Below are 14,418 nucleotides of genomic sequence, written 5' to 3' on the forward strand. Positions count from 1 at the left end.
GAGTAAACATGTTATTTCAAGTGAAAAATTTCCTAATAACCTATGCTTCCTTAGACCTTTGTGATTATATTATATTTAACTTGGCCATAGTGAATGAAAGGACATATTCTTGCCATTATAATATCCATTTGGGTAGTTTATTTGATACCCTCACAATGCCCCCATGTGGGTAGAGCCACAAATCCACCAAGCCGTCCCTCGAATCAAGCATGGGTTCTCACACAACACACTCAGATGCCTTATCAGCTGCTCTAAATGCCACTAGTGTTTCATGATAAGTGAAAATGGCATGAGTGCTCTCTCTCCCATTTTAAATTTAAGCCTGGTACCTGGGAATAGTATCACTGCAATCTTTTCTTGGATTCTTTCATTTTAATATGTTAAGCCTAATAAACTGAAGATAGCACCATTGCAATCTATTCTTAGATTCTTGCCATGTGATTGAAAGTAGTATCAGTATGTCACTAAATATCACTGCTTTATCTTTTCTTTCGGATATATTAAGCGTGGTCACAAATGACTGCTATCTTTTCATTTTCATATATTAGGCCTGGTCAAAATGAGTGCTGTCTGTTCATTTTAATATATCAACCCTGGTCAAATTGACTTGAAAATGGGGAGAAGCGCAGCTGAGACGGCGCTCCTCCCCATGAGCTCACAGGAGAAGCCGGAGGATGGAGGCACCAAATTCGTGCTGGAATCCAAAGGTATCTTAACTGGACGGTTTGATTAATTGACTGTATCATGAAAACTCTTTGATTGCCCATGAGGGCTTAATAACTTTTCGATTGGTGGTCTGATCGATGGATCTAGTCTGCATTTTGATGTTTGATTAATCGCTTGTGTATCATGAAAACTCTTTGATTGTCCATTGATTGCTCAAAAACTTATTGATTGGTGGATTGATTTGATGGATCTAGTCTGCATTTTGATTGATTATTGGATTTTGCGCATACTGTACCAAGAAGTTTTAGACGAATTCCCACTCTAAATTACCACATTGTGATTTACAACAACATAATGAGCTTCTGCGAGGGACCCTGGGCCGGCAGCCCCCTGCCCCCAACCCCACCTAGCTAGGTCTGCAGTACCTCCTGAGCAGAATCTCACGATGTTGAATAGTGTAGAGAAAAACAGGGGAAAGGAACCCTTTTCCCACATGGTTAAATGTCGAAAACTTCTTTTGTGTGCCTCCATTAATACAGCTGACTACTTTATAGATGCCGACTGCCTGAAGGGAATGTAACCCTCACTGAGTAACTTATGTAAGGTTGTCTTGTTTGCATTGGCATGCCAAGTTCCACTTTGGTGGACTGCACAGGAAACTGCAGGCACGGAAGGCTTGACTGCATGTATGTTTTACCATTCTTCAGGCACCCACAATCACAGATGTGCGTCACTGCAAATTGAGAATTCAGTCCTCAAATCAGTGTGTTTTGGTTGCAGGCACATGGATCCATGCCGGCTATCACCTCACTTCTGCGACAGCAGGTCCACCCCTCTTGGCATTGCCTTTTGCCATGGCTGGCTTGGGTTGGGCACCTGGCCTTGTCATACTTGTCGTGGCAGCAGTATTGTCTTTCTATGCATGCTACCTGCTGTCTCTAGTCATGGAAGAGCTTGAGACTCAAGGGAAGCGATGCCATCGCTTCTGGGATATTGCTTACTACGTCATTGGTATACAATTTCTGTTAAAAGCTTTGAGTGATTCTGATTTGTGGATTGTTTACATCATCAGTACTAAATTTACCATCTAGGTGGAATGTGTGTAATTGATCACAATTATCACATTGTTCTGTTTGAGCTTTTTGAATTAATAAATTGCAAGGAGGAGCTAATTTATATTATCCGCCTGGCCAGTTTCGGCAATTCTTCCAGGGTTCCTTTGGTTCTGAAATGATTGACCCCCCTTACATTCAATGAGTTTTCTGGTCTCTCTCTTGCTCTTGCATTTGTTACATAATTTTCTTACTATGTTAGAGTATGCTAGTGGTTGTGAGTTGATAAACATTCAAGCGTGTTTTGGGGGAATGGGATCCATGTCACAACACTTTCGTGCATTCCTTTCATTTGGTATGATCATACATACACCTTATACACCACAGCAGAATGGAGTCACTCAATGCAGGACTTGATCACTTATATAATGGCTAGAGGCATGGAAAAAAAGACATTGCCTAATGTATTTTGGATGGATGCTATCATGATAGCTGGTTATGTTTTGACTCAATCACTGACACGGCCATTAAAGACCATTACTCCTTATGAAGCATGGAATGGTGGGCATAGGGCCATCATCTCTTACATGCACACATTTGGATGTCTAGCTTATAAACGTGTTCCTACATGACAACATTGTCGACTTCATGAAAAGGCAATCACATGCATCTTCATTGGGTACAACCAAGTTGGCAGGTAACTTAGATAAGCCTTTCTGGTTTTTGAGCCTCCCACTCACCTCATGCTGAAATTAAGCACTTTCAGTAACAGCCCCTAGCTGATCACAGCTTGATTTCCCCTATCTTGATCAGGTTCAAAATCCTGATGCAGAGATGACTGCTATTAAAGAAGCACAAATAGTCCTTATATGGGTATAAGACACATTACAGGACAGCAATTATCCATCCCCTGCTTGGCAGAACTTAGATGGCCACTGATCATACATCAGGTAATCGCATGAGTAGCAAGTTCCATTTTTCTGCCAGTGGCTATTAAGCTTTTTCTGGATTTCTCTGTTTAGTTGTGCATCCGACTTTTGCATACTGGGTAGATGGGCTCGTGTACATTTGATGTTCTTCAATTTAACGAACTTTGAGAGAGAGAGAGAGAGAATGGCATGTTTTGTCATGACATATGTGTAAGATGTTGTAAACATTTCTCGCATCTGGCTCTCGGCGACTCAGCTCTGGATAACAGCCCGGTCATGGATTATGGGGAAGCTGCCCTCTGAGCCTTCTTTGCATTCTGATTATTCGTGCCTGTTCTAGTTCCTTAGATGGACTGCCTTGTGGCATATTTGGTGAACTTGGAATGCCTTTCTTTTTTATTCGGTCTCGGGCATCCATGGCCATGTGGCCCATATTCGAGGTTTAGTGCTATGGCAGATTTCTTCTATGATATCAGCTGACCTGGTTCTTCCTGACATTGCTGCCCACTGGCTGGCCATTGTGGGCTCTACACCAGCAATGTGATTTTCTCTTTGTGTCATAGTCCTAATTGTCTTTCGTCACTTTCTTTGAGAACCTGATGGTCTGATGTAACAGAATGTAAACACACACACACACACACACAGAGAGAGAGAGAGAGAGAGAGAGAGAGAGAGAGAGAGAGAGAGTTTCTCGGATGACCTGATGGTCTGATGTAACAGAAAGTAAGAGATACAGAGAGAATGCTAACCTGATGGTCTGATGTAAAATTTACTGCTTAATTCAATTATCTTCACGAAAAAAAGAAAGAAGAGAATGGCATGTTTGCCATACTAGAGGGAAATGGTGGGATAGATTTCTCCAACAGTGGAAGTCCAAGTTTCCTTATCAAGGGAAAGTTTTTATATGGAGACTGCTTATTGGGGGTCTTCCAAATAGAGATGTGCTACGTGCTCACAAGATCTCATGTGGTCGATGTAACTTTTGCACTACATGTGATGAGATACCAATTCATCTCTTCATCTCCTGCCCTATATTGAGACAAGTTTGGAGCTTCGTTTCCCATGTGTTTACCTCGGTGACTTGGCAGCAGCAGACACCCATCCGTTCTTGGGTCATGAGCAAGATGCTTTCTTTGTCCATTTTGCAGTGAGATCATCCCTGCCTCTTCCATTTTCTTAGATGGACAGCTCTTTGGCACATTTGGTACACCTGTAATGCCTTTTTTTTTTATTCAGCCTCAGGTATCGGTGGTTGTGTGGCCCATGTTTCGAGGATTATTGTTATGGTAGATCACTTCCATGGTTTTGGCAGACCTGGTCCTCCTTGATGTGGCTGCTCCTTGGCCGGACATTGTTTACTCTACTCCTCCTATTGTGCCATCTACATGATATTTGTGTGCTATGTTTTGGTAGCCTTTTGGCTTGACTTGTGATCGTTGGGATTTTCATGGCTGGCCAGAAGGCCTGATGTAAATACCTTTGTTTAATTTAAGTTTCTTCATGGAGAGAGAGAGAGAGAGAGAGAGAGAGCCTGGGCACATGGAAGCCTTCCAGCAGAATTCCGGTGCAGATTCTCCTAGCTGGCAGTGGGTCCCTCCATCTTTCCTATTGGAACCTAAATTGGAGACCTTACCTTAGCCTGACGGAATACACCTCTGTGTACTGACAGGCAGGGTCCAGCACAGCAGCCAATTTTATGCAGCCACCTCCCTCCCCTCTACCTTTCTACCCATCGCAGTAAGGAGGATCCAGCATGTGCCCAAAACTCAGAGAAAACTGAGGTAAGAGGTAACTGGAGATTATCTTACATATACCCGCATTTCTGGCAGACTCTTTCAGGCAGAGATGATGTCAGATACCTAACAGAACCCCCTCGTGCCCAGGCTGAGAGAGAGAGAGAGTGTATGTGTGTACTAGAGGCCCACATGGCCTATGTGACAAATCAACATACAAGCCCATGCCTTGAGTATTATGCAAGAATTAAAAAGCGACTAACAAACTAGTTAAATTCATCCTATGTGCAGGCTACATCTAGCATCTATAAGAGTACAATTGCGATAGTAACAAGCAATCTATGACTAACTCTATCCAGTGGGTATAACAGGGTGTGATATATCAGGCATCGGGCATGGGGCAAGGAGGGCTCTCATATCGACTCCACATCGTTGTAGGCTTTGTAATCCCTCATTTGCAAGATGTTGCTTGAATCTGAATTAAAGCTTGATATGGGTATGGTTGTATGTGCCTAAGTCATCTAGATATTCTGGCAGCTATGATGTCTGAGGCTCTTTGTACTATGAGTTGCTATATGAAACACCTAATATGTGACTAGGAGCATGTAGTACGTTAGTGGATGCAAAGAAGCTGCTGATTTGGAGTTGAGATCTTTGGTTCTGTGTGTGTAAAAGGCCCTCATGATGCCTTTGTAGTGTCAACAGAAAAGCCCTAGAGTAGTCCATCACTTGACTAAGTTGAGAAGAAGGTAGGGACATCTTTGATCAAGGTAGCTTCTTATTAGGTGAAACTTTCAAATGATTATTAAACCTTAGAAAAATTGTACATTTTGTACATTCCTTTGGAAATTGCATAGTTCCCAAGTTCCTTTTGCCCCGTCCTTGTACGACATAGCCCATACACTTGTCCAATGCATGTCCTGTGTAAGATTCCGTCACTATCAGTGAATGGTCACCATGCTGAGAGTTAGGGGGTACTAGAATTAGAGTTCATTTCAATCAAATCATTAAGTTCGCTTCTCATTTTGGTAACATAAGTGAAGAAATGGTAAGGTTTGCAATGGAGACATTAGAATGTACGACAAACAAAACTACTGATTGACCTTAGAAATCAGAGAATGAAATGATGTACAATGGTGATGCAATGGGGGCCTCAGGTCTTCGTGTCTAGGACTGGTGCTGAGGCATATACAATGGAATCTGGAGTTGATGGAGTGATTCGAGATGACTTAAGTTTTGGGTGATCAGGCAGGAACACATGTAGAAGAAGGATGCTCTATGGAGGGAGTGAAATGCAGTCCTCCATGTCGGGGGATGTTTAAGCAGACATCTGATGAATGTAGACAGCAGTGAAGGGAGCAGAATGCAGTCCTCCTTAGCTATAGGATAAAGAAGAATGAGCTCTAGGGGCTGTGGTAGCGGAAATGCAAGTGTTTGTTGATGGCGTGAACTTGTAGGAGTAAAATGCATGTGTCTATTAACAGATATAGCCTCTATGAAGTAGGGTGACTACTTTAGCATGTGTTTTACTAATTGTAGCAGCAATATCAGCAAAAAACACACAAACAGCCTTGAGTTGATGATGGTGACAACGCGTAGAGGAAGAATACCTGCTGTAGCTGCTAGGCAACTGCTGTATGATGATCACCAGTCTCTAGGAGAGAAGGGACAGCAAAACACATGTGGCAGCCCCTGGAAGATTGCCGACTGCTATAATCAGAGCTGTATCTGTCAATAGACAGCTGTGTTTTGCCTTTCAGCAACAGGTTCACTCCATCTCCTGAAACTCCATCAGTATAAACTGACTATATCTGTCAGTAGACAGCTGTTGGCTCCTGAGGTCTTCTGTTTGCTACTGAAGTGGTGTAGTCAAGCCCAAAAGTCAACTGTGAGAGATGGCTTTGATGCTAGTCAAGATTTTCCAAGATAGTAGTCTACCATGAAGATGAATGTAGTGAATGAAGAAGGAAGGCCTGACACTCCCTAGCTGGTAGAGCTGGAGTGAAAACAACCACTAGGCAAGTTGGACATGCTCATACTTGAGACAGGCTTCGATGTTGACGAAGTGTTGCCAGTGTGCCCAAAACCTCCAGAGATGGCTCTTGTGCCGGCCAAGAATCTAAAGGTCCATAGTGGAGACTCTATTGAGGATTTCTATAGAGATCATCCACACTCTCTGTTGGAGATGGGAGAGGATGCTGTTGGCAAAGTATGTCAGCTCATGTGCGAGTCTAAGCATGTATTGTGGGCTGGGCACATTGTGTAGATATTTTAGGCATACATCTGAGTTCTCATTTGTATCGTGTTCTCTCTTTCTTTTCTTTTCTCTTCTGTCTTGTGTACAGCAGTTTATTTCAGCATATGTTTACTCTTCCATTGCTGCACCACTTCTGACAAATGCATGGCAGCTCTAAGAGGATGAGGAATAGAAGAGACGACTTCTTGCGGATTTGGGACTTCAGCACTTGTTTCCACTTTGCCCCTCAAATGGTCTGGCATTATAGCCCCCCAAATTGGTTGTTCACACAGCCATTGTATTTGTGATGTACTTGGTTACTCTTTACGAAGTTCCTTGTATGTTGAATTTTTCCTCAGGGGAATTTTTCTCTACGGAGTTATTAATAGAATTTTCTTTTCTTTGAAAAAAGAAATCAAGAAGCCTTCCATTGTTTTCTTTGACACGCACTTTATGCGACATAATTACTAATATTGTTCAGTCTGGTTTTGTAGTTCCTTTCAGTTTAGTCATTTCATGTATATGTGTACATAGAAAGAGAGGGAGTTAGGGGAGGAGGGAGGGAGCACTAATTCTTGCAGTAAACTTTCTGCAGGACCGAAGTGGGCTTACTATGTTGTTGGGCCTTTGCAATATTTTGCATGTTTCATGGTTGTCATAGCTTTGATACTGCTCGGTGGCCAGACATTACAAGTTGTGACCTCCCATAAATGGTTTTTCATGCCTTAATTTGGGAACTCTTATATGCAGATTCAGGATGGGATCAGTATCAATGTTTGAAGGTTGTCCTGCAGGGAATATTCATGGAGGCTATTGTGGATAACCACATGAGACTGTATGAATTCATCGTCATCTTTGGAGTGTCTGCTTTTCTTCTATCACAGCTACCATCTTTTCATTCGCTTCGCTACTTCAATCTTTTGTCAATGTTGCTGTGCCTTGGGTTCACTATATGCGCTGTTATTGGATCAATTATTGCAGGTGTGATGGAAGGCATATCTAAGTGTATTTCTTATTATCTAGTCAAATAGAGATTGTTATCGGTGGATATAACTTGACGGCATCTCTTGCTCATATAAGTAAATTTCTCAAAATTAGTTTCATACACATCATACAATAAAAGAAGGATTTGTGCCAGATTGAACTTTTTCTTGCTCAGCTTTAGCTGGTTGTCACCCCACTAAAGATCTGTACTAACTGTACTAAGGATTAGTTCATTGTTACAAATTTGTTGCTGCACCAGCCTATTAGATTTATTAATGAGCATGTTGTCCCTGTCAAATGAAGCCTTTACAGATGACTCCAAATATGCGAAATACTCTTAGTGACATTCCTAGCTTGATGTTTGCACAGATGAAGAGAATTGAACATTTGCTATTAAAATTTCACTTATGATGTAAAACATCCTTGAGCTCATGACTTCAAGGTTTTCATTTCCTCCTCATTTGTCATATCCATGCTTGTAATTTTCTCAAACAGACCTTGTGATCTTTAACATAGATGCTCATTCGGCTTCTCACTCCCTCTCCATGTATATATCCAAAAATGCATTGACAACTGGCTTTTTTTCTGAAAAAAGAAGTCTAAACGTGATGCATGTACCTCATCCCCCTTTGGTGTAGTAGAGCTGATGGGCTCCTTATCTTTTGCGTTAAAACTGAAAACACATCAAGTAGTCCAACTACACACCTATCCTTGAGAACCTGCTTCAAGTTTGGCATTGGCCACGTACTGCTCCTTGAGGACATGCTTGGTTTGCATTGACCATGTGCATATGCATTTGTAAAGACTATGCCTTGATGGTACTGTTGATTGAGTGTTCGATTTTGCTAAAAATAATCTTAGGAACAAATTGCTGTCAGTTAACTGTTCTGTGCTATTTGGCACGGACTATATGATCAAAACATTTCTTCAGAAGTCTAGTAATACGATGCCCTTGCTTTGGACCAAGATTCCCTTACTAATATGTATTGTCGTGTGCACTTTTGCGTTGTTTTTCAAGGTTAATGATCCAAATGTGTTTAGTGATCAACAACATACTTGTTGAAGAGGGTGCATTATAATCATGTAATGTGAAGATTTATCTGTTGCCCTTCCTGATTCATATCACTTGCAGGTTATAGAGTCGCTTCTAAAGATTATTCTGTTGAAGGGACACCTATTCACATCTTGTTTGGAGTTTTCAATTCAGTATCAATAATAATGACAGCCTATGCAAATCCTATTGTTGTGGAGATCCAGGTATGTTGTGATGGTGTGGCAATACTTTCATCAGGAGGTATATAAACAGGTTTCTGAACAAACTTTTTGTCCCCAATCGTGTAGGCCACGCTGGCACCCCCTGTCACAGGAAAGATGCTGAAAGGATTGGTTATTTGTTACACAGTAGCACTTTCTACCTTCTTCTCGGTTGCCATTTCAGGCTACTGGGCATTTGGTAGTACATCTAGTGGAATCGTGTTTGACAGCATGGAGCCATTAGTGCCAAGGTGGCTTTACATCTTAGGGAATGCGTTCGCTTGTCTGCAGCTTATTGTGGTTACAGTGGTGTGTAACTGTGCAACTTGATGGCAACGTGCATCTGCATCTTGACAATGCTTTGTGCATCTACATGTTTTGCATGTCATTTTTGACATTGTTCTTGAAGCAAATAATTAGTGTGTGATATCTGCTTGGGCAGGTTTATCTACAACCCCTGTTTGCAAAATATGAAGGGATGGTAGCAGATGTGAATGCAAGTATGTACTCGGTACGCAATACTCTACCTCGCTTTCTTGGGCGAGGCCTATTTGTTGCAGTTTCGGTTCTACTGGCTGCTATGCTGCCATTCTTTGCAGATTTCAGTGCTCTGATGGGGGCATTTGCCTTCATTCCGCTCTGCATTATCTTGCCTTTAGTTTTCTTTGCAATGGTTTTTAGGAGTAAATATACACCATGTCATCCGGTAACAGTGGTGAATACTGCAATCATGGTGCTCTCTTCAATTGTAGTTGTTGTGGGTACTGCAGCTGCTGTTCGTCAAATTGTGTTGGATGTAAACACATACACACTTTTTCCTGATGTGTAATAATCAATCAATTGATGATCCTTTAATGTTGTAGTTTTTGAGGTGGGGAAAGATATTTTGTAGTGGTTCTTTAAGATGCTGTATGCTGTAGTAATATTAAATGATTGGTGTAACTAAAGCTTTCGTACACGTCGTGGGTTCAAAGTTTTTTGACATATCGCTCCTTTACATGTGGCTATGATATGAAAGTCTTGGCCCATTCTAGTAGGATAGAAATGGCTTGTCTCATTAACACAAAAATGAAAATTTTTATTATAAGAAAACGTTTACATCTTACACATATGTCATGACAAAGCAAGGACTTTAAAAAGACCCTAATGGGAAACTTCAAAAAAAAAAATTCTTCCTAATTTTCTTTAGCAGAAGCAACATTTCCTCCTTGCATCGAGGACAAAATCTTGCAAAGTCTTGTTCTTAGAGCCTTTCAAGTCTACAACTCTAATCATGTGCCAAGGCTTGAGAGACTCCACATTAGGCCTCCCTTCCCCAAACACTTCCAACTTTGTGATACCTCCAAGTTCCCTTGCCTCCTTGTATTTTTGAAAACAAGGGGGGTGATTGCTTTAGTCCCTCTTTCAAGGGAAACAATAATGAGAGTTGTTTCAATTTGTTAATCATTCATAGGCAAGTTACACTGGGAAGTTCATTCTATAGGATAGGGTTACTTTCCATCCTTTTACAGCTTTGTGTTTGTGAGGTCTCCACTTTGACATTGTAAAAAATAATTTAAAAGTTCTAGTAGAGGGTTATAATGGCCTAATGTCATGTTTTTCAATGTTGTGTCCATGTGGTCTATTTCTTTTTTGTGCATGGGAGAGCCATTAAGATTGAAAATGTATTCATAGTTGAAATTGCTACCACGTACATTTTAGATGACATAAAATCCATGATCCATATAATTGTGCTTCAATTCAAAAGTGATCGTATATCCCTTCAATAGTTCAATGCCATAACAATGATGATGAATTGGGGTGATGAGGATATGTTGTTGTAAATAAGTAGGCTGTGGCTTTGTCATTGGGGTGGCTTTGTTGTTGGAGTGGATCATTGCTAATTGTCTCATTGCTTAAGAAAAAAAAGATTACTCACAAAAAAATAATGCAAACACATATGCAAGGGTTTTACCTTTGAGATCACCAAACTTGGGAGGCCACCAATTCAAGCACACAATCATGAAAATAGAATGCTAGGGAGTGCAATTTGGTTATATATGCAATGGGTAATCACTTGAGCAATGTTCTCACAGGGAATTTTTCACTTAAGAGCCCTTTTTACAATGAGAATGCATGAGTTGTTGATATACAAACATGAGTTGAAGATATAAGTCAATGAGAAATTGTCCACTTACTCAAGCACCCTTTTTACAATGAGAAATGCATGGATTATTAATATACCAACAAGAACAAAGAAGTTGATGGCGAAGATACATACAAGACAATGATAATCCTTGTAATTGCGAAGAAAGAAGCAACCACTTCTACAAAGAATTGATGTTGTGGTGGAAGGGGAGCTTATCCTTGCCATGTTGAAATCTAAGGGGTAGTAGAGTTGAGGCTAATACTTATGCGAAAGGGCTCACATATGAGCTAATTGATTGTCTTCATGAGTATAATTATTTACTATGGGCACATATACTCGTAGGATGGTGTCCAATTCTACCCCCTCTCTAGAGAAGTGGTGGTGGATGTGGAGATGCTTTGTCTTGTGGGAGAAGATGGGATCCTTACTAAAGTGATAACACTTGGGTCATCAATTAGGAAAAACTTGAATTAACATTTGGGTCTTTTTCTAAACAAGAGGGGCACTCCCAACCAATAAGAATAGAGCTATTCTAGTATTGAACGGATTTTTTAACCTTTTTGCAATTGATTTTATTTTTTCACTTTTCAATAGAAAGCATTTTTAGGTTTTCCAATGGGAAATTTCTTTATGCATGAAAAGCAAGGGGCCCTTGGATACTTTAAGATGATGGATGATGTTTTTGTTAGGCTAGTATTCCCTTGCGACCTTCTTGTCATTTTCTTGAAGTTCTTGAACACTTCAATGAAATGTTTTTCCTCAAGTGACTTGCAAGATATGGAGAATCACCTCTTCTTTGAAGCTTGATATAGATCTACTCCTCTTGTCTTTCCTTTTAGTATATTTTTTGCTCTATGTTTTCTTAGATAGGGTGGAGCTCTTCTAGAGAGCAAAATCAAAGTCTAACTCCTCTTATGGATTCATAGCAATCATTGTTATAGCTTCTTTGCTTATAGCATATCATTATTTTCTTGATAGTCCCACATTCATTCCCCTCATGTTTACCCATCTCTAGAGCTCATTTTTCAAGGACTTGTTGATGCTCGGTATGATTATGCTCGTCAGTGTGGAGGCCCACAATTGAGATATACAAGGAAAACCATTGAATATTAGTGATGACATCTTAGATTGAGCTCACTTTGGTAAGTTTTAGAGTACTTTCATAATGATGGATCCTACACAAGCATAAACAATTTAATAAGTGTTGATATCAAGTGAATGAGGATGCATCTTTGAAGGAACAACCATGGATAGAAACCAAGAAGTCGAGTTAAAAAAACCCATTGCATTGTATCAAACCTTCCATTTATACTTGTGTTTATCATTTATTTTTTGGAACCATGCTTCATTCTTCATCCATACTTATGTCCATTATTTTTTTTCAGACCATGCATGACAAATCTTTTGCATTCTCAAAGGTGTCCATTTTACATGATGACTTCAAAAGTAGACAAATATATGTTAATCAAGAGTTCAAATTCTATGTAAGTCAATTTGGGTAAACCACAATTGTAATGAGACAAGATGAAGAGGACATTACTAATCTTAATACTATATTTATTGATGTATCATTGACCTCCTTCAATTAATTGGACAATCTTATCACAATGTAAATCAAGATTCCCACACTTTTGGAAGGTTGTGTTTCAAATTGTGGTGACCTCCTACTCACACTATTTTAGGCTATCTTTGTTTTCGTTAGACCAACACGATGTTGGTGTGGACCGTTTGGCAGCATTGGGAAGCCTATTTTATGTTTGTGTTGACTCTATGTGCGTTGTATGCTTTAGGAATGGTTAGGAGGTCCTAATTGCATTATGTTTGCTCTAAGTACAACTTTCAGATCATGGCTTGCCAACACAATTTGATATTGGGGACCTCACCATTTTTAGGAATCCATGATCATGTCTTGTTGGCTCTATTATGATCACTGCTCAATTTAGGACCAATATAGCACAATAGAAATATTGGGAACCCCTAATAACATTATATTGGTTTAGGGCCAACACAATGCAATAAGGGTCCTTGGATAATAATATTCTATTGTGGTGTGTTGGCTTGGGGTTCAAGTCTCTTGTGAAGATCAACGTAGTGCAATATGGGCCATTGGGCACCCTCTATCAATGGGGCCCTTGGACATTAATATTCTATTGTGGTGTGTTGGCTTGGGGTTCAAGTCTCTTATGAAGATCAATGTAGTACAATGGGCCATTGGGAACCCTCTTATCACTTTGTATTGGCCTCATGGTCAATTCATTGAGTAGTGTCAAAAGGTAAGAGAATGAAAATCGCATGGGATGGATAATAAGCTACAATGAAATATTATTTTTTTACAGTATAAATTATTGATGGTATCAAGATATATATTATTGGTGGAGTGGTGAGAAATTTTGATGATGCCATTGCATCTAGAGTGGCCAAAACCTTCATCTGGGCTTGTAAATGCTCAAATTAGGCACTAGGAGGTCATCTTACAAAGAAATTGGAAAAAGTTTAGAGAGATCTTGTCACATTATGTAGGTCTTCATCATTGTTGAAAATCCCCTTGGCAAGGAGGTCCTCAACAATGTGATTGGGGTTTCTCAACAATGATGAGGAAATCCTTGTAAATGACGAGGACTTAAGGTATACGATGTAGTTGCCAAGGGTTTTTAAAATGGGAGCCATGAAATGGGTGTTATATGTGCCTCATCAAGAAGCAAATGATATAGAAATATGTTTCGTTCGAGATGAGAAAAAACATACATACATACATATGCATATACATATGCATATATAGGAGAACTAAGAGGATTACACTCATCACAATCAAAATGAGTTTCCTTATAATTTAGGTGGTAGGTCATATGTATTATAGATGATAATTGGACAACCTAGTTACGTGGCATCTCCCATCATGCTCTACTAGGTTGTAAGGGCAACAATGTAAAAATAACATGATGCATCACATAGAATCTAAGAAAGGAATATAAAGTACACAACAAATTAGAGAATAATTGAGACTGCAATCATTGCAAATAGGCTGGATCCCTCCACCTATGTGCTTCCACTATGAAGCTTAGATGGCAATCTAGACGCATGATAGGTGAAGAGTTTAAGGCTGGACGAAAAAACTCTAATTGGGTGAAAGATAGGTGATCATGTTTTTAAGCGAGTTTCCCTTTTATAGTTGCGAAGGTGGTTAAGTTGGCCTGACCAATATACCTATTAAACTTTGCTAGTCGTCCATGGGGAATCTCCCTTTACCGTTGAGTTGGGGGTGCTACATCAAACCCTTGCCAAGGGGGCCATTAGCCCCCCTAGTCAAGGGCCACTTTCATAGCCCTTGGACCCAAGAATAGGGGTCCTTGATAACTCCCACATCCTGCAACTCACTGTAGTGTGCCTGGAGTTACAATCAACTTAAGTACTCCATCTAACCCAAAGGTTAGACATG

The 14,418-nt window shown here is 40.2% G+C and overlaps 1 protein-coding gene across 5 annotated transcripts; it reads left to right on the top strand.

The window, feature by feature from the left end:
• The first annotated feature begins 431 nt into the window (after positions 1 to 431).
• LOC148011565 (GABA transporter 1-like) lies at positions 432 to 9,709 on the top strand. 5 transcript variants are annotated; one of them, XM_087669954.1, is made up of 7 exons: positions 444 to 707; positions 1,447 to 1,677; positions 7,212 to 7,309; positions 7,411 to 7,597; positions 8,733 to 8,857; positions 8,942 to 9,163; positions 9,297 to 9,709. In XM_087669954.1, exons 1-7 carry the CDS (start codon positions 614 to 616, stop codon positions 9,681 to 9,683), a joined length of 1,344 nt encoding a protein of 447 aa, XP_087526080.1. In that variant the 5' UTR covers positions 444 to 613; the 3' UTR covers positions 9,684 to 9,709. The 5 variants fall into 5 exon arrangements, with proteins under 5 accessions (XP_087526082.1, XP_087526080.1, XP_087526081.1 ...); XM_087669955.1 differs by lacking the exon at positions 444 to 707 and adding an exon at positions 1,204 to 1,352; XM_087669958.1 differs by lacking the exons at positions 444 to 707; positions 1,447 to 1,677 and adding exons at positions 1,697 to 2,415; positions 2,532 to 2,668.
• Positions 9,710 to 14,418: the final 4,709 nt, after the last annotated feature.

This window comes from Lygodium microphyllum, chromosome 28 (genome assembly GCF_053477565.2).
Source record: "Lygodium microphyllum isolate KBCC chromosome 28, Lygodium_microphyllum_v1.1.10, whole genome shotgun sequence".
Taxonomy (NCBI): Eukaryota; Viridiplantae; Streptophyta; class Polypodiopsida; order Schizaeales; family Lygodiaceae; genus Lygodium; species Lygodium microphyllum.

What these genes read in the sequence shown, in the direction of transcription:
- LOC148011565 (XM_087669954.1), top strand. Translation starts at nt 614, where the DNA reads ATGGGGAGAAGCGCAGCTGAGACGGCGCTCCTCCCCATGAGCTCACAG. An exon ending in ATTCGTGCTGGAATCCAAAG is followed by an intron (nt 708 to 1,446) that starts GTATCTTAACTG and finishes TTTTGGTTGCAG; the next exon opens with GCACATGGATCCATGCCGGC. An exon ending in TATTGCTTACTACGTCATTG is followed by an intron (nt 1,678 to 7,211) that starts GTATACAATTTC and finishes AACTTTCTGCAG; the next exon opens with GACCGAAGTGGGCTTACTAT.